Source organism: Myiozetetes cayanensis, unplaced genomic scaffold, assembly GCF_022539395.1.
Source record: "Myiozetetes cayanensis isolate MyiCay16 unplaced genomic scaffold, myiCay2020 scf1, whole genome shotgun sequence".
NCBI lineage: Eukaryota > Metazoa > Chordata > Aves > Passeriformes > Tyrannidae > Myiozetetes > Myiozetetes cayanensis.
Window position 1 is genome coordinate 111,529,172 of NW_026086604.1, and position 18,661 is coordinate 111,547,832.

Sequence of the window (18,661 nt, forward strand, 5' to 3'; positions counted from 1 at the left end):
CTGGCTCTGCTGGTGTCTTTCCTGAAAAGCACAGAGGGGGCTATTGGTCACCAACGCACTCTTCCTGCCCATGCTCGGGCAAAGGTTCTGAGCCTTTCACTCTCCTGTGGCCAGCCTCCAAAGCAAGCAGGTCTCTGAGGCTGTGCTGAGCCTCCTGCCGGCAGGCAGAGCGAGAGGCCTGCTTTGCCTCTACAGCCAGGTTTACATTTTTGTCTGCAGGCTCTGTGGAGCCTCCTTTTATAGTGCTCTTAGTCCAGCAGGGTGTTTGTTGGTGCACACATTCCTATCATTTGCTGCTTCCAAAGCTGCTGATAAGAGACCAATTAGCTCTCCTATATCCATTTGAGAGGGCTTGTTTGAGACACAGATCCAATTCTGATCCCCTTGCCGTGATGTGTTTTGGATATACTGTATCTGCATAAGTGTGGCTGCCTTCTCTTTTACACTGCATCTTCTGTCAGCCGAGTCTGATCCTGAAACTTCTGTGCCTCTCATCAGCCTACTCCAGACTTTGCTGCTTTTCATAAGTCAGGCTGGGACCGGTCCTGGAGTGGAGTCACTGCTATTTTTTCCTGACGTTTCCCAGCCATTCAGAGTTCAGACACTGTATGTAACAAATAAGCACTAAGCCCAAAGCATCCTGAAAGTGGTCTAAGGAATTGGCTATGTTGCACATGGTGTGGAGCTGTGCGGCCTCTCTGCCCCCTGGTGCCTGTCAACTCCTGGCATTTACAGTATTAGAGCCTCACTGACAGCTCAGTCCAGAAGTCCTGGGCAAATAAAGGCTGCCTTCTCCTCAGGCCAGTGGAGTGTCAAGTGGAAAAAGGGGCCACAGCATGCAATTCCCCCCAGACTGCAGTGGGTGTTGTTAGAAGAAGCCCCAGGGTGATATGAGCACCAGGGAGAGGAGGCATGAAGGGATGGTTCACCTGCTGCGTGTAGATGTTCAGTCCTGTCAGCACAAGGTGTTTCACAACCAAATATGCCCGAGGAGGGTGTTATCTTCACAGAGGCAGACAAGGCGAAGTTATCTCTAGTAGACAAGTGCAAACAGATGTTTCTAACAACTTTCACCAGAGCGAAGCTTTACAGGGGCAGCCAAAAGCACAACCTTGACGGTACTCTCCCCCGCCACCCCTCCGGGCCTTTTGAATAAAGGATTGTTGGAATATTTATGCAAGGTCAAAATAACATTATTTTTGGAAATGACTGAATTATTTTGGTAACTTTAAAAAAAAAAATCAGCCTGAGGCAGGCACCTGGCATGGAACATTTCAGCTTGCGCTTAAAAGCTTGGCAGAAGTTACCAGCAAGTGCGAAGGGTGTAAAAAAAAAATAAAACAGAGAAAAAGAAGAGAGGCAAGCGTCGAACAGCCGTAGTCACCGGCAGCGCTGGGAGCTCGCTGCCCTCCCGCCGCGCCATCCCGGGAGCTGAGCCCTCGCGTCCGTCGGGATCCCGGCCGGGAAGCGTCCGGGGCGCGCGGAGCCGGTCCCGCCACGCGGCTCCGCGTGGGACCGCGCGCCCCGCTCCCGCCCCGGCAGCCCCGGGGGCCGTGCCGGGCGGGCGGGGCGGCGGGCGCGGCGCTGCCTCCCATTGGCCCGGGCGGCGGCGCGGGGCGGGGGCAGCGGGCGCGCCGCCGAGGCGGTCCGGGCTCAGCCCCCGGCGCGGCGGAGCAGTCGCGGCCGCCCCGTCCCGAGGGCACCGGCGCCGCCCGCCCTCCCCTCCTCCTCTCCTCCTCCGCCAGGCAGCGCAGCCCCCGCGTCCGGCTCCGGCTCGCCGTTCGCCTGTCGCTCCGCGCCCCCTGCTCTCGCTCTCTCTCGCTCCCGGGCGATCTCGGCGGGGCCGCGATGGAAGAGGAGCGGGCGGGCGAGCAGATGAGACCGTTGCTCACCACGGTAACGCGGGGGTGCGGTGCGGTGTGGGGGGGGCGCACAAAGGGGCTGCCGCGGGGCAGCGGCGGGCGGGGGCCGTCCCGCTCCCCCTCTGTCGGGGGGCACGGCGGGGACCCCGCTGTGGGTCCCCGGCCCCCGGCGCCGCCGGTCCCCGGGCAGGCGGGGGTCCCGGCCGCTGTCGACCGGCGTGCCCGCGTGCCGGCCGCGTGGCCGTGCCCGCCCCCGGCCCCCCCGGCGCGGGGCCGGAGCCCTTTGTTCGGCCGCGGGCTCCGAGCGCTCGGCCGCCGCGTCCGCCCGGCCCCCCCTCCGCCCCCCGCGCCTTCCTTTGTGAGAGCCCCGCGGGGCTTGTGCCGCCGGCGGCGGCGGTGGGCGGCGCGGCCGCCCCTGGCCTCGCCTTTCTGCCTGCCCCGCTCGCTGACGAGTTCCTGGGCGAGGGAGAAGTGCGCACACATGGCAAGCGGGGAGCTTCCCCTCGCCCTCGTGGTGCGCGGCGGTGTGGTGGGGACGGGCTTCTAGACCTAGGGGTGGTGGGAGTGTTGTTGGGGGGGGGTGGGCAGATGGGTAAAACCGCGGGTCGTTTCGTTCCCGGGCTGGTGGCTCAGTAAAGCAGGCATGTGTTGCCTGACTTCCTGTGCTACTGAAAAATACATGTGGTTCCACGGTTGTAATTTCCCCTCCCTTCGAATGACTCAAGGTCTGGATTTTGTTAATGAGCCTTTGGGCTCTTATTCTGATGTTCTCCTTCAGGGCCTTTTCCAAAAAGGTGTCACACAGCAACTTGTCTACAGTGCCTGAAGAGGAGGCTTGTGTAGTTGGTAACACAAAGCGTGCTGTGACAGACAGAGGAATAATACTGAAAACGCATGAGTTTTCATCATCTTTCCGTTACTCTTCAAGGAGAGACTTGAGTCACATTTGATAAAATTGGCAGTCTAATGAAGTACTCGCTTCCTGTGACATCAGTATGTTCAGTGTGTTTTTCCTTTTTTATAACAGGAGTGTTGATAATTTGGTGTTTCAAAGGTCCATGAATTTTGCAAACGTTACAGTCTTTGTAAGTTGACTTCTTAAGTCAGTCTTTTGCACATCTATTCCATATCAGGTAAAATGGCTTACAGAAAAGACAGGACATACTGATTCTTTGGGCAGTTACACAGTATAGCACAATGTTGGATTTGTTGTGGGTTTTGTGTGGGAGAGGTGTAATTTTAGATACACAAAAGCTACTTAATCTGAAATACGAGTATTTTGGACAATACAGCTTGACTTAATTTTTCTAATCCTTTGTTTCTTGACAGTACAGGCCACCTTCCTGCTAGCAAAGCTCGCTGAAACTGCTTACACATGCATAGCTTTTTCAGAAGTAAACAGTAGGATGAAAGGACTTCGTAGAAATCAAATCTAAGAACTTCAGTGCAGTGGCTTAAAAGTACAGGAGCATAATCAAAGAACTCCCTAAAATTTCTTCCTTCGTCCAGTGTTGTTTCTGTGTTCATATAGTATTAGATATGTACAGGAGCATAATCAAACAAAGAGCTCCCTAAAATTTCTTCCTTCGTCCAGTGTTGTTTCTGTGTTCATATAGTATTAGATATGTAATGTGTTAAGTTTTGGTGCCTCTCATATGGAGGAGTGCTTCTGTCAGTCACATGTTCCTCTCCCCCTCCATTTATTTAATCAAAAGTTATTACAACCAGAGAGCAACTGATGGTCAGAACATCTGGTATGGCTAGAAAATACAAATTTCATGTCCTAGAAAAGGACATGGAACTGCATAAATCCATGGTCCTTTCATACCTTACATAATATAAGCTGTTCTGCCCTCCTCTTAGAACAGATACATTATTATTGGAAAACCTTCACTAAAGGACAACAAAACATGAATTAGTTCAAAGATGAGAATGGGTTCAACAGTTTAGGAGTTGGCAGCCTAGTACAGATGATTGCACAGTGGTATGGTAAGGCTCTATAAAACAGCTTTGGAGAGAGTAGGTGAACATGGAAGAGGAGACACACAGTCAAATCAGTTAGGTGCTTAGTTCAGAACAAACAAAAGGTGATTCTTTACTCAGTGTAGGGATTCACGGGTATACTCGTTATACAATGTATACACAAAAAGTTTTTGTGGACTTAAGGGGAGGTTGGACAAGCACTGGAAGACAAATACATTAGGGTTTTTAAGTGGATGAGCAACAGCCTCAGGAAGTCTGAGTTTGAAAACAGCTGGAGGTTGTGAGAGTGTGAGGAGGAGTTGTTATATGCTTGTCTTGTTTTTCCTCTTCCTCAACAGCTACTTATGGTAATTCTTGTTGGGTTTGTTTAAATAGGAGTGGAAAATGGTAGTTTGTTTTCTGTACAGTGGTGAGTTTGACAGTTACAATAATGGTATTAAAATGCTTGATACTGTGTACCAGTGACCTTAGATCTGGCTTCCAGTTTTTGTCCTTATGCTGTTCATTACCATGTAGTTTTGTGGGCTTTCTTTGCGACAGCTGTAAGTAGCATTTAAAGGAAAGTATATTGCAGTTCTGTTTCTAGGTATTTGCAGGTAATATTTTCAAAATACTTTGTTACCTTGAAAAAAAAGTAGATGGAAGTTTTTTTCTTTTGGTATTTGATACTATTTCATGTATCTCAAAATGTTCACAAGGTAGACCATGCAGTATAGCTAAGTAATGGGTTTGTGTCTTTTTCTTTCCATGAAACACATCTGTTTTTATCACTAATTCTACTGTAGATGATGATAGAACTGAAAGTGGCTTTGTGGGAGAAGGGTGTATTTCCAGCTTCTCCTTCTGGCTTCCCTAATCAAAGCAGTAAAGTACTGTGGTCTGCCATATCTCACTGAAGAGAGCATTAGTGTCCTTGTGCTTTTTCTGAAGTGGCTATGTGGTTGGCTGTTGCTTTTTATTTTTTAACAGCTATGCATGCACATTGTCAACTGGGTTACAGGTACTCTCATCTGCTTCTTATTTGACATGGGGCTTTTGTGATGTTAAGTCAAATGATAGGTCTGAAGAGTATTATGCTGGTGAATATAAATATTTTTCACATTAACATAGTAAGCTCGAACTGGTGTTTTCCCTTTATGGCTGGACAAGGGCAACTGAGGGTATGTTTGTACTGCATAATTGAGGACTGTGCAGGAAACTCTCCTCCCCCACAAGTCTGTGGCATCTGGCTGAACACATGCTCTGCACAAGTTAAAGCAATACAGTTAGAGTTGTGTGACAGTACCCTAGCTAAATAACTGATCAGAGAGAATTGTACTAGCTTGATAGCATTGAAAACTTGAATCTATGACTTTGGAGAGACAAGCTGCTTTTCTGTGTTGTGCTGTTCGGGTATGGTGCATGCCTTGTACAGCTTGCACTATGTAGTGGGCCTCTGGATTAGAGTATTGTAAGCTGCTGTTAACTGCATGTCTGGCAGTCTTTTTGAGTTCTTAAAAAGTTACCATGGCTGTCAAAAACTTGATGTGTTACTTGAGAACTTTCATTAAGCTTCATTGTAGTAGTTCTGTTTGCTGCCCAAAATAAGCTGTAGAGTGTACCAAGTTGAGTATTTGTTGCTTTATATCCCTATGATTGATCTGCTTCTACAGGTGACTTGTCACCGTGGTTATTGTTGGCCTTTGAATATTGATGCCCCTTACACAAGGATATCTGTTCCACAGGACCTTTAGTGGCCCTGAAGTAGTAGTCATACTTAGTAAATAGAACTGCTCTATAACTAGTGATGGATAAAAAGAGCGTAACTTTGAATATACTTGAATTTAGCTAGAGAGGGTCTCCAAAGAATACTGTCATGCTTTTGGTATAGCAGAGTCTGGAATGATAGAGGTTTAAGGGCAATATCACATTTTTTGCTAGAAGAGGGGTAACTGTCCAGCTAATATTTTGAAATAGTGATATGAATAGTGAGGCTCAAATGAGGTTTTTAAAATAAGCAGATGGAGATGAGCACCACGTACTACTTAACCCTGTAGACCCGTGTCTGAGTTCAAAAATGAGACTTTAGATGATCTTACATTGTTCCTAAATATGTATTTCTAAATTTACATTTGCACAATTACCAATAAATGAAAATACTACAACACTATTTTTAGAAAAGTGCAACAGTTGTGTTTAAAATGTCAGTCTTGACATTTTTGGAGCTCCTTTTTGTATTATTGAGACTAAACATTAATTATGCAAGCATCCCGAATCTACCTTGCCAGCATGTCTCAGCGGTTATTAGAAGAGATTATCTGTCTAAGAGTCTTATGTTAGTTTGTGTTTGTTACTCTCAGAGTTCCTTGTTTCACTGGGAATTAAATTTGCTGCAGTAGAGAGAGACATAACAAAGAAAATGTGTATTTTAACCAGTAGATGGAGCCATTTTAGTTACATATCAGTGTGCCTATTTATTTACCTAAGCTTAGAAAACTTAATTTCTTCAAGTCTTTTCAGTTATTTTGTCTTTAGAGTATGGCTTATGGTGGTTTTAATAATTTCTTTACCTACAGAAAAGACTAAGTGTTTTATTCTTTCAATAACAGTGCCAGGATTGTATAGCAGGAAGGCTATTCCATTTTTTTAAATGGAGAGGAAAAAAACCGCAAATGCTTGCTCTTAATGGGAATTACAGTTATCTCTGTAAATTGTCCACTGTCATATGAGTAGAACTCTATAGCCTTTGTACATCTTGTGTTGCCTGAAGTAACTTTCTGGAATATTGATCCGTAGTGGTGTATATCTGACAGTCTGGAGGCTCTTGCGACTTCTACCCAGGAAAGGCTGTTAGCTCAAACTGAGGGTTTGTTTTCTCTGCTCCAGTGCCTTAAACTAAATTGACTCAGAGCTGTGTAATGAAACGGTTGTCCTATTTGGGTATACTGGCACCAGTTGTCTTATTTCAGCAATGCTGGAGTGCTTCATAACCTTGAAATACCCCTTGCTTATTAATTCTAGCAAGTCCTGTTTTAGCAGAAGTGTTCACAGTGCTGTACTCATTGTATCATCCTGTATCCTCCTTTAGCATCCACTTTTATAAAAGGTATATTTATGTTTTTCTTGGAGCTTGACTCTGCCTTTGTATTTGTCCTTAGTAGTGTACCTACTAGATCTTCTCTTTCTCCTACTCTTTTGTCTTCTGCTCTGAAGGTTATGTTTGATTAACACGATGTCAGCTTGAAGAGTGGGACCTTATTCAAAGCTTCCTGTGAACTCTCTCAGTATATGGTATTTTGTGAGGTGTAGGTGCGTCACCTTCTTTCCCAGAATCCTACTGTGAGAGTTTGAGGTTTCTTGTGACTCAGTGTTTTGGGTTTTTTTGATTATATTGTTTGTTTGTATTTCTGGTAAGATGTGGGTGTATTTTTTTTAAACTTACTCAAATTAATTAAAAGTTAAAATTTTTTACAGTTGATATGGAATGAATAGTAGTTGTGCTGGAAGGCATCTAGACTTACCTTCTTGGAGTATGGCTAAGATAGTATCCTGAAATACCAGAATATTTTTAAACTTAAAAACAGACTTGAAGATTTTTTTTGAATTTACGTAGATGTTTCCGGATTGGGCACCTGTTGTCAAACTGTTGCTCCAGTTTAACAGAATGTCTGGAGTCTGCCTCCAAGCAAACTGGAGCTTCCTGTGAATGAGGCATGTGGGTGGAAACTGCTGAGAGGAAGTGGGAGTTAGAGAAGCATCCCCTGTATGTTGGAATTCTGCTGTTTGACCTAGTCTGCCCTCTGTTACTGTTCCTTCTACAGTACAGCTGTACTGCAATGATCTGTTAGCTGAGGTCTACTTTCAGGTGGTGTGAAATGAGGAATCATTTGAAAACTTCACTGTTTTTTTCAGTTACTATCTTTTTACTATGGGGGGATGTATGTAATAAGAGTGTGTATGTGGAAAGAATGTTGTGAAAAACTATGCTTCCCTAGAGTGTAAAGTGAAGATTTATTTTTTCCCTTGCTCATTGTTGCACTAGACTGATTCCTCTGCATTTTCCATGACTAATGTCTACTAAATATATGCTGGCTGTGTCTTGACTGGGATCTACTTTGGGATGAGGAAAAAGGCAGCTAAGTTATTGTGAGTACCTAGGTTGTGGCAAGGGTAATGATACCAGTGATTCCTTGCTAGAAAATAGTTAAGACTTCCTTCAACAAAAAATGCCACCTCTAAACACCATGACTGTTTCATTAGCATATTATCATCAGACTAGAAAATCAATAATTGGGCTGCCTTGTGTGTATATCTTTGTTACTAAAGAATGGAAGGACGTTAAAGCAAACCTGTATTCATAGAGGTGTTGCAATAGAATGTCATTTGGTGCCCATTTTTCAAATGTGATTGCTTCTCAGTGCAAGAATTGTTTTGCCATGTCAAGAGATTCAGGCCTCTGTGCTCTGATCTCAGAAATCGTGCTAAGTGAAAGCACGTGTGATTTCTTTCTTTTAGACAGGGTTATGAGTAAGCTAGTACAGCTACTAAATCATGTTTATTGTTAACTGATCAGACTTCAAGTTTACATTTAGAAGCCCTGATTCTTCAGATTTTCTCTTACATTTTTAAGTAAAGGATGTCTAGCAGATGCTGATGTGTATAACACCATAGTTGTATAAAAGTCTTTTTTCTCTTTCAGCTGTATAACTTCATTTTCAGGGGAGAAAATCAAAATGTGTGTTCTCCTCTTTATACTGCCCTTCACATCCATTGTTAGTTTTCAACCACAGCAGAGCTCTGGCTTACCTAACTCCACCCCTGCACAATCAGACAATGTCTGTGTATTCCTCCCACACCTGCTTCCACCTTTCATGTACTCTGTTTTGCATTTGAGCTCAGCCACAGGTTCCCTTTTCTTTCACACTGGTTCATTGTCAGGCCTGCTTGAATTCCTGCGTGCAGAAATGGTTCCCCTTGTGCTTTGAGGAGGTTAGTCTTGAAGATCAGCCAGCACTCACAGGTTTTGCCTTCACCCTCCATGGTAGTCTTCCAGGACTTTCTACCGAGCAGACCCCTGAACAAGCTGAAACCTGTTCTGAAGTGTCATGTTGCAAATGTATCTACTGGGTCTTGTGCTGTATGCTGTACTTTTGTCTTTCTCACTTCTCTCAAGACTTCAGATGTCACAATTTTCATGGTTACTGTGGCCAAGGCCACTCTTGGCTTCCATATTTCTGTCTCTTTCTTTGTTTGCGAGCAACGAGTCCAGCAGAGCATATTCAGTAGTTGGCTCATTGATAACTTGCATCAAGAAATTGTTTTCAACAAACTCAAGAAAATTCCTGGAGTGCTTATGTTTGGTTGTACCCTACTGGCAGATATTAGTGGCTTTAGGGCCTGGTATGTGCCAGGGTCTGCAATCATGAAGCTTCCTTCAGCTTTCAAATGAAGCCTTTTTCTACTGCCCCTCCTTGACCAGGAGGTCTGTAGGAGGCATCTAGTACAAAGTCACCCATGTTGGATTATTTTCTGATCCTTTCCTGTAAGCTCTCAAATGCCTTGTGACGCATTCCAAGCAAAGCAGTGTGTGTTGCAAACAACCCTTTGCATGGATTGAAACCTGTGCTCCTTACCTTCCCAGGCTGGCTTTTCTAGAGAGTCTCTGTCCATCCATTGCAGCACTCTATCCAGTGAACTGTCCCACTCTAATTCCCCTGAGGTTATAGCTCTGCAGTGATGCGTGGACTAAGTCCTCCTGTTACTTCCCATGCTGTGTACAAGTACCTGAGATGGGCCCATAGACAGGCTGTTTCTGTAAGGGAAGTATGAGAACCTTCTGTCTTGTGTTCCCCTTGTCTTCACTTCTCTCAATATGACAAGTCTTATTCACAAGCTTATTGTGCCTGGTGACAAAAGTACTCTTGGCACGCTTTGTCAGATGGACCCTTGTTCCTGAAGGAGGTTCTCGTGGTCATAGCATAAAAGCTCTGCTAATATCTGAATTTTGACCCTCTGAATGCATCTACTCTGCCTTTAGCCTTTTGCTTCTCACTGGAGAGACTGAGAAACACCACTTCAGCTACCTTGCCCACAGTGGTCAGTAGTCACTCTTGATTTTCTCATTAGTTGTATTTTGGAAATGTCACTGTTGTCCATATGAATGAGCACGAAGGTGCAGTAGTTTGAGGATTGGATGAGCCTCAGTCCTCACAAAAAAGTGTTCAACAAGCAACAGACTTCCTAGGACCTCCTGCTTATGTTCCCTGTTGTGCAGTGTGTTCATCCCCTCCTGCAAGTCTTTCACCTGGCCGCTCAGCACCTCAAAGACAGCACAGCACCATCAGATGAGGGAGGACACTGTGATCCACAGCACCAGGGAGGGCAGCGTGTGCTTCCTGCAGGCCAACACCTGCATGGTGACATCCTCCCTGTACGGTTCTTGAAGTTGAGATCTCTGATGTGCAAGGGGCAGTTGATTTGGCAGTTATTGGAAACTTCACCTTGTAACAAGTTGCACAAACTTGAGCAGTGTTTCAGGGCCCTTTTTAGTTTTGTGTACATCTGTTAGCTACCCCTGTGGGCCGAGCCCTGGCAGATGGATGTATTGCGCGCAAATGTTTTGTTCTACTTCCAGTTGGTTTCTGATAGGTATATCAGTATTATTTTAACAACTCCGTATTGTAAACTTACCTGTAATAACTGCTATTTCTTCAACGCAACTGTTCCTTAACAGTAATCATTTATGTTTTTATTTGGCTGGTGCTGTTGTGTTGGCTGATGTTGCATAACTTCTTGGCTTCTCTGCTTGCAGGGACCAAACACAACTGATTTTCCTGTTCATGTTTTGCCAGGTCACGTGCCTGTAATAATATATATCTCTTTACCTTACCTTGAAATACTTAAACAACATTTAATAAATACCTCATTGTGTAAATGGGAGGCAGTTCTGCCATGTTAGAGATGCTTCAGTTGAAAAGCCTAAATTTTCTTCTCTTTCTCTGTGTGTTATCTGTAAACATAATTTGTTGTAGGTGGAAACACTTCAGCTTTAGTCTATGTTCTAGGAATTACTTTATTCATCTGTATCTCTTTCATAGAGGAATTTTAACTGAATAATGCTACTAGTGCTTAGTAGGGCTGGACAAAACTAGGAGATCTTCTTTTCTGCTCCCCAGAAAAAAAACAGTTAAAAGAAGGTATGGTGTGAGTTCTCTGACTAACTTGTAAAGTCAAAGGACTGATTGAGAACTCTTCAATTACATTTCTAAACAATAAGCTAATATTATTTAGACTGCTACCAGATTTATTGCTGCTTTGTTTCTATTTAAAAAAAGGGTATTGGAAACATTGTATTTAAACTTACTGCTTGTTTTAGGCTACTGATTTTTGGATTTTTTTTTTCCCTTTGGCTTGTGTAGCACTATTGTGAGGATATACTATTATGTAAGCACATGCATTTCTTTAACATGTCAGACATATTTCCAGACAGACTTTGTGCACAAAAAAGGAAATGAGAAACTTCTTAGTGACTAGCCACAGTTGGTGTTACTGTTAGTGGTAAATTCTTAATTTTGTTTGTCAAATAACTACACCCTACCAGACATGAATTTTAAAACAGTTTATATAAAAACAAACAGATAACATCTGATGATTGTTATGACTCATTTAAGGAAGTGATAAAACACAAGAGTAGTAGAGATCCTTTCCTTTCTCAGCTTGATTTCTTTTATTAGTGTTGCTGCGCTTGCGTGCCATTGAGAAATATCGAAAAGGAAATTTAGAAGGCAGATACTCTTGTAATTAATATTTGGTTGAATTGCAGATAGTGAGATAATTATAGAACAGAGAAACATGTTTCAGCTTATAAATAAAGTTTACAAAACCAGTTATTGTACAGTTTTAATTTTAGATTGTAAATACAATCAATTTGATTAAAGCTATTCTAACTGATTTTTGTGGAAATTCGTGAATTTTAAAAACTACTGACATATGTCAATCAAGAAAGGGAGAACAATAATTTTTATTTTTTTTTTAATATCAGTGTTACCATCCATCACCTGCCTTAACTGCTGCTGTTGTACAAAATGATTGCAATTGCTTTACATTTTTTTAGAAACATAACCAGAGTTTTTTTTCAGCATACTGTGTAATTTACTTTGCTAGATCAACTTTGATTGCTTTTACTGAAATATGTAGCTGTACATGATTCTGTATGTTGTAAAGATAAATATTCCTGGGCCTTGTTTTATATGCAGATGCTCTAGATAGAGCTTCAGCTGAGGAAGATCAGTTTAATGAGAAGTTGAGAGTGTTTTTCCTAAAGTCAATGGAAGGAACATTTATTTTTAAACTAAGTAAAATTACAGACTCTAGCCTCTAGAACAGGGCACACTCCCCAAAAAATTACCAATCTGATCACCAAGAAAGAGAACAAATTAAATGGGGGTGGGATACCGGCTTGATTTTTTTTTTTTTAATGGAACAGCTGTTCACCAACTGATTTTGTTTACCGTGATAAAAAAACCTTATTTGTCAAACAGAACATTTTGTTTGACATGATTAAAGGTACATAAATTGCGCTTTATAGACACAATTTCCAGTTATTTATATAACATTTGTATATTGCAACTGTGTGTGGTAGGTAAGCCCTTTGGCTTATAGTTCAGGAAGAAGATGACCATATGCTATTGAGTGAAGCAAAGTGGTACTAGTCTGAGGCTTTAATTCTCAAGTGAGAATTAAAAAGGCAACTCAAGTGAGTTGCCTTTGCTATGAAGACATAAATGAAGGGCAAAACATAAATATGGAACGGAGGAAATGCGTTATGCTCAAGGTCAAAGAATATACCTACTATTTGTATTCTGTGCTTTGCATTGACAGGACCTTTTGAAAAGCCAGGCAAACGAGAAAGTTCAGTGTCTTGTCTTGTTGGTGATGGGACCAACTTACTGTAACCCATTTGGTACATAGTATTTTAGCTAATCCCAATACAACAAATAACTTGGAATACACTGCTTTGTTAAATAAGATAATGAACTTCTCTCTGTCACATTCAGTGGTTTGTTGTATGACTGGATGTTTGCTGTGTTTGCATTTACAGTAGCCCAGGCTGGGTGTGTGATGAGTATAAACTTCCGGATCCTGGAGGCAATGTAGAAGATGAGCATTTGCATGTTGAAAAAGTAGTTCTCAAACCAGGTCTGCTTTCCCAGACCATATTCCATATGCACTTGCTAGTCCACATATATCAACTCTATAGCTGTGTTTTCTTTTGGGGGAGGGGTGCAGGAGTAGGTCTCACTTTGAAAAATATGTTGGGGGTTAATGCATTCACAAATAATTAACTTCAGCTTTTTGACAAAAGGCATTTTTTGTCTTTGGCTATTCTTGAAAGAAATTTGTAGGGCTTGATGACCACTGTTAGATATGGAATTTTGAAACATCTAAGGCTGTAGGTTTTGCTGCAGAATACTTTGAGTTGAAATTATCACTGGTGCATATTTTGAGTATAGTCGCAAGCGTCCACTTCCAGATGCTGGGGGAGGTGTGTAGCCAGAAGGTGAACTTGGTGGCAGGGAAGGCACCAGGTACCCAGGAAAGTGTGTATCTATTTTCAGAAATAGCTTCTAGAGAATGGTGGCAGTATCTCCAAAGAGAGGTTTAAGTTTGCTTTAGAGGCTGCAGAGGTGGCAGGAGCTGGTGAGGGACATGGACAGTGGCAGTACAGGTGTCAGGTGAAAGCTGTTGAGAGCCCAAGGGGATTGCAGCTGGGGAGCTGAGGGCTTGCAGAAGTGACAGAAAGGGTATGTATGCATGCTTGTTTCTGGAAGCAAAATGAAAGTGTACAACATGCTTGAATTTCTACTGAAGAGTAAAGAATATATAACTCCAAGATGGCATATTGGCTTATGTGTTGTGGCTTGCATTACTGCTGTTTCTTGTCAAGCTCAGAGGATCAATTGTAACTAAGGCTGTAAATAGTTTAGTGTATTATGGCCACTTCATGATATGGAGAACCTGTTTATTGCTTCAGTTGTCTAATGGTATAAAACAGGCTCTTGGGTGAAGACAGAAAAAAATTCTCTTCCTCCATCTTGAGGGTTGCTAAGAAAACCACCCAGATGCCACGAATGGATACAATATGCTGTACAATTTAATGAGGACTGAACAATGTCTCGTTATTGGTGAACATTGTGTGCATTTATCTTTAAAGTGTACTACATTTAAATGGAAGAAGTTATATTGTTACAGAAAAGAATGGATGTGACCTTAATTTGCAGAACTTGTCTCCTGTAGAGCTCTACCTCAAAATACTTTTGTCTTGTACAAGTCTAATACTTCACTAACAGATCCTCAATAAACATTTTAAGTCTAGTAGTATTCCTGAAGTATGAGATAGAAAAGAGGAGAATAATCTGGGAACCGCTTTCAACCTTCTTTTGCTTATATAGGAATCATTAAAATAAGGTAATGATCAAGGAAATCATTTATTGTGAGGAGTGATATGGGGCATAGGAAAGCTGGTGGTGTCCTTCTGTAGGCTCTGTGGTCAAGGTAATTCTCAAGCATTCATGTGTACATGTGAAAATTCATGTGTAACAGCAAGCAGAAGAGATGAGTTTTAGGTATCATCTTGACAAGGCTGTAGTTCCCCCTTTCCCCTTTTATTTTGGTTCATTATTTGGTATCTAGTGCTTTTCTTTGTTAGAAAGAGGTGCGCCTGACTTCTATCCTTAACGTTATATGTTTATGATCAGTCTAGAGGTTGGATTCTATAACGTCGGAAGCCTTTTCCAACTGAAGTGGTTTTGTGTTGACAGATGGCCTCAAAGTACCAGGAACTGCAGAACCTGTAAGAATAATCCTGTTTCCCCTTTGAGATGCATCGTGATCATGCTTTGAGACAGTCATAAGCAGTAAACTCCTAATTTTGCCTCATCAGAAGGGAGTTGATGTTCCAGATAAGTTACATGCTTTATATTCTATCTGATAACAAGGTCAATAATCCTATATCAGTCCAAGTCATAAAAAGTCCAAACCTAGAAACTGTTTGTTACAAGTGAAGCGACAAGACTAAATGAACCCATGGAAAAAAGCAAAGCTCTTGGTGCAGTTGGTCATGGAACTCTTTGTAGATGAGAAAGCTGGTCATTGTTAAGAGTCCTCTACTAATTCTGTAAGCTAATGTGTTTAATGTGTTTAACTTACTTGTAGCAAGTAGTTTGACGGAAGACTTGTTAATGGGAACAATGATTTATATCAAAGTTGTTGAGGTTAGGTGGAATGAAACAGCCAGAATTACTTGCTTTAAACTGAATAATTGGATGTGGTCCTGTCACAGTGTTCTAAGACCGCACTTGAGAACAATCAAGACTTCTTTTCATCATAGGAAGTGCTAGAGTATACAGCTACAGCACAACAGAGAAGTCGAGGATTTAGCCATTTGTCTTCCCTTGCAACTGAGGGCTATGTGAGGCTTCTGTTTTTAAATATTTACTGGTGATGGGTTTTTCTGTGTTTCTGTTAGTGTAATAGAGAGTGCGTGTAATTCAAGGCCTACTCATGATGTGTGAGTAAAGAAGTGGTCCCTGATTGTCAAAGCAGTGTAGTGTGGGCAAGTTAAGTTCATGGCTTTCTTAGTATTATCCTGTTTCAAGTGCCTCCTTTAGTGGCTTCCTAATTTACAATAGTTAGAATTTTCCACTGCAGTTCTATACATTTCTAATAAAAGTAGCTTAAGCAGAGGGATTTTTTTTGGTGTGTTGTGACTTTATTGCTATTTGTTCATAAAATCTTGGTGAAGAGGGTAGTACTTGAAAAATTGTATTTGAATTGCTGCTTGATTAATAGAAAGTGTTGAGGATGTTCCACTTCAGAAGTGTAAGCACTGATATGTCTCCATTAAAATCATAGAAATCATAGAATCATTTAGGTTGGAAAAGACCTTTCAGATCTTCAAGTCTAACAAATGAATGTTTGTGCATTTATTAATATACATTGACAGTTCTTTTGATAACATTAGTAAAAAAGACTTTAATCAAGTTAGTTGGCAGCACCTGGAAAATACATGAATTGCTATTTGAAAGAATATGGAGGTTTTTCAGAAAGCTTAGTTACGGAATGTAGTATAGCTTTAAAGTGTCAATAAGAACATAGTAATTTTGTTGCTTTAATAGCTCTATTTTAAGAAAAAGAAAATGAGTGAATTTCATGAAGCCCTTAGTGAACTGTCTCTTACATCATTCTCTTCTTCCATCCTCCTTCTTATAAAGTGTTAGGCTGTGAATATTCTTAATTAATGACATCTCTTAATACTGCATGCTTGTCTCTGTCTCCTAATGCTCCTTAGTTCTTCTAGGGCTTTTAGAAATGTGGGGTTGTCTTGCATATTCAAATTAAGACCTAGAAAAGAAGTGAAGCCTGCTGACAAAGTGTTTCCAAAAGTCTGAATTTTGGTGTAGAGTTCCTCTGCTGTGTAGTGTGTTCAGGATGAAACTGCTTAGGAGAGAACACGTTTATGAGTATGTGTAAGTGGCTAATAACATCATATATGCCATATATACCAAACACCCAGTTGCATTATGGTAGGAGTCAAAAGTATAAACAAGCTTCAAATATATAGAATAAACTTTTCTTCAGACTATTTGCTTTGTTTCATTTCTTAAACATTAAGTGTAAATAAGCATTGCAGCCTTTTAAACTGCTTTTCGTTTAGCATACTTCTCTTGCTGTTTGAGTATGCAGCTTGATAATTTTCTTCAATAGAAAAGACTGGAAGAACTGTAACAATACAGAATGACAGATGTTGTCTATACTACTGTACAGTAGCTTCCTCTCTGAGGTTATGAGAACACTATGGGTTTTTTTCTCAGTTACGTAGTCTGTATGACAACATTTCAAATGTTTAAGTGCTTTGCCCTCAGTTGTCTGAAGAAAGTTCCCTTGTATATCTAAATCACTTGTCCGTGAGTGAAAATTTGGGGTTAAAGGCAGGATCAGTGCATGCAAGAGATTTTTGAAGTGGACTGTTTTCAGGTGTCCTCGTGCCCTATTGTCCTGGTATGGGTGTTGTAATTTTAAGCTGAGCTATAGTTCAGTTTTCCTTTAATGAGGGAACTTCCTTTTGGCACAGTTGTTCTGTCCCACTGAGAAAAGGGCATCTTACCCTTTCTTTGAGTTCCTGTCAGTGTACAGGGACCTCAGACAACATAAATAGCTTTTAGTAGACAGTTGACCTACTTATAAATATTTTAAAATAGTCATTTATTTGTCCCATTATGCTTGAATGATTTTGCTTTATATGCCTTTTTTTTTTTAAAGTAATACTTCTGCTAGTGTTGATTTTGATAATGAACATTGGTTCAAAATTGAAAAGACAGATCCTTTTGGAAACCTCAGTTTTTGAGGAAGTCTCTTAAAGGTTGTTAAATCAGATATGAAATTGTTACTTCTATTTAAATGAATTAAATCCCAGACAGAAACTCAGAAGCTGGTGCTAAGATAAGCAAAAGCTATGATGTCGTGCTGCCCCAAATATCAAAGTATTTTCAAATGTTAATAAAAAGGTATCACTTTCTGCCAAATTCGAATGCCTTATCGTCGTTCTGAGACAGTCTCATTTGATTAAGGTTAGAGTGCAGTAGAAGCCAATTTGATTCTGTTTGTTTTGTACATGGGAGATTTTTACAATGTGCTGTTGGTGACACTTTTCCAACCTAGTTTATGGTCAGTTGATTTTCTTCTATAGAGTCAGTCCTGTGAAGAAATGTAGGAATAAAACCAAATAATTTGGTGGATAGGTTGATTTCTTTGTACGTGTCCAGGTGTAGGGGAAGTAACACTGGAAAAAAGGGATGGATATGCTTATAATATGCATATGATCTAGACAAATGAGAAACTTTATAATTAGAAACATGGGTAGTTGCCTAGAGGACAAGTATATTCAAATTTTTCCTATTTAAATATTTCTTAACATGTTTTTGGCAGTAGGTGAGAAAGTTTAAATATTGCTGCTCTTAGTTGTTGTTTCCTCATATATCTCATGTTTATTTTTGCAAACTGTCTACTGTATCGGTTTGAGGTGGAACACAGTCTTTTGGAATCATGGAAGGATGAAAGCTTGGTTTGATTGCTAAAAACCTTCAAGTAAAGATGTTCTTCACCCCCAGAAAAACCCAGCTGAACATAAAGTTGTATTAATGCATATGTAATTAAGATACCTGATTGCAGAAATTTACTTGATATGATAAAACCATCCCCAGGGCTGTAAGCTGTGTTGTTCTTGTTTTATATGTCACAGTAAAAGCAATTATTGTATTCTGTGTAGATGGCTTTTCTACAGATTTGATAGTATCAGAAAGAAATACTTATTCTCGAGACTTAGTTTCTAAATAGTTAGAAACATAATGCAATTTTTTTTCTTTCTTTTTTTTTTTCTTTATCTGGTATTTGAAGAAAATTCATATGGTTGCTAGATACAGTTGCCATTGTCTAGATCAACTCTTGCATTTTTTTTTCAGCATTTAAAAGTTCCCTGCTAGCTGTAAAATCCTTAATTACAAATGTTAAGATAAAGTTCTATTGGATGCTATTGGATGTAGCATATTTGAGTCGTATTACTGGAAGGTCTTTTGCTTAGGTGTCCAATCTGGATGATGTATTTTATGTATTTGTCTTAATGTTTGGTTTGCTGTGTATTTGACTTAGTATTTTATTTTTCTATCTGTTAATAGGATCAATTGTGTTTGTAAGGACATCTTAAAGGTGTTGAATCCTTGCTCAAGTTCAGGCAGAGAATGCAGGTGGGGACTTTGTGTCTAGGGCCTTGATTTTTTTTT

General features: G+C 41.1%; 1 protein-coding gene across 5 annotated transcripts in view; it reads left to right on the forward strand.

Moving 5' to 3' along the window:
- Positions 1-18,661, forward strand: part of SLC4A7 (solute carrier family 4 member 7) — a 155,323-nt gene that overhangs the window by 64,924 nt on the left and 71,738 nt on the right. For 3 of the 5 annotated variants that reach the window (XM_050319132.1, XM_050319091.1, XM_050319124.1), the window contains exon 1: positions 1,782-1,896. The exons of the other annotated variants lie outside the window; for them this stretch is intronic. In XM_050319132.1, coding sequence (XP_050175089.1) covers positions 1,849-1,896 — 48 coding nt within the window. In that variant the 5' untranslated portion in view covers positions 1,782-1,848. Of the gene's footprint in view, positions 1-1,781; positions 1,897-18,661 lie in introns of those variants that run through there. 5 annotated transcript variants of the gene reach the window in all.